Here is a 1,271-nt window from a genome sequence, read left to right on the forward strand (position 1 = left end):
CTATATATATAAAGGTCTGTAAATCGATCAATCGCAGATAAGAATTTATTTCCGGTTTCCAGTCTAGGTATAAGTCTATGCTCTCATCATTTTCAGACTAGGAAAACTGAAGTCATCGACCTAGTTGTTCGGGGACTATTTAGATGGTGATTATTTAGATGGTGATTATATAGATGGTGATAAATAGATAATGATTATATAAATTATAGATGTATCTTGAAAAAAATGTCCGAGTATAACGAGAAAGAACAACATAAAGGGAAAAGCCAAAATGCATGGGATCTAAAGGGAGACCACGAATGATGAAGAGACAGACCTACAACTCATAGTTCGGGAATGGAGACGGAAAGCTCAAGAGATATTTCAATGGAAAGTTGTGTTGAAGCAGATCCCATGCTCACTATGGGCTGTAACGTAGAGCCACTGGGATGGATGGATTTACTGGGACTACTTCCGTCTAAGGACTGACGGGTTATTGGTCGATTTTTCGGGTCCCAGTTCAATGGCCTATATAATACTGTGTGGTACTCTAGTGACTACTGGGAGCACATTTTTCTTGATAGCCTAATGGCTATATTTATGATTTTCCTTACACCCCAGGCACCAACGCAGCGGTCAGGAATACTTGCACCCGGATGCGTCAGCCTCTTGGTGATCATGAGTCTGTCTACATCAGTGGTGCCGGTGATCTTGTGTCTGTCTACATTAATGGTGCCGGTGATCTTGAGTCTGTCTACATCAGTGGTGGCGGTGATCTTGTGTCTGTCTACATCAATGGTGCCGGTGATCTTGTGTCTGTCTACATTAATGGTGCCGGTGATCTTGTGTCTGTCTACATTAATGGTGCCGGTGATCTTGTGTCTGTCTACATCAGTGGTGCCGGTGATCTTGTGTCTGTCTACATTAATGGTGCCGGTGATCTTGAGTCTGTCTACATCAGTGGTGGCGGTGATCTTGTGTCTGTCTACATTAATGGTGCCGGTGATCTTGTGTCTGTCTACATCAGTGGTGCCGGTGATCTTGTGTCTGTCTACATTAATGGTGCCGGTGATATTGAGTCTGTCTACATCAGTGGTGGCGGTGATCTTGTGTCTGTCTACATTAATGGTGCCGGTGATCTTGTGTCAGTCTACATTAATGGTGCCGGTGATCTTGTGTCTGTCTACATCAGTGGTGGCGGTGATCCTGTGTCTGTCTACATTAATGGTGCCGGTGATCTTGTGTCTGTCTACCACAGGGGCGGACTGGCTCTATGGGGTTCATCCTTTTAG

At 44.4% G+C, this 1,271-nt stretch overlaps 1 protein-coding gene across 1 annotated transcript; it reads left to right on the plus strand.

Moving 5' to 3' along the window:
• The first annotated feature begins 635 nt into the window (after window positions 1-635).
• LOC129923185 (probable autotransporter ROD_p1121) lies at window positions 636-1,271 on the plus strand. The gene has a single exon (XM_056013112.1). It carries the CDS (start codon window positions 636-638, stop codon window positions 1,269-1,271), a length of 636 nt encoding a protein of 211 aa, XP_055869087.1.

This window comes from Biomphalaria glabrata, chromosome 15 (assembly GCF_947242115.1).
Source record: "Biomphalaria glabrata chromosome 15, xgBioGlab47.1, whole genome shotgun sequence".
Lineage (NCBI taxonomy): Eukaryota > Metazoa > Mollusca > Gastropoda > Planorbidae > Biomphalaria > Biomphalaria glabrata.

Coding starts and splice junctions, on each gene's coding strand:
- LOC129923185 (XM_056013112.1), top strand. CDS start 636: ATGCGTCAGCCTCTTGGTGATCATGAGTCTGTCTACATCAGTGGTGCC.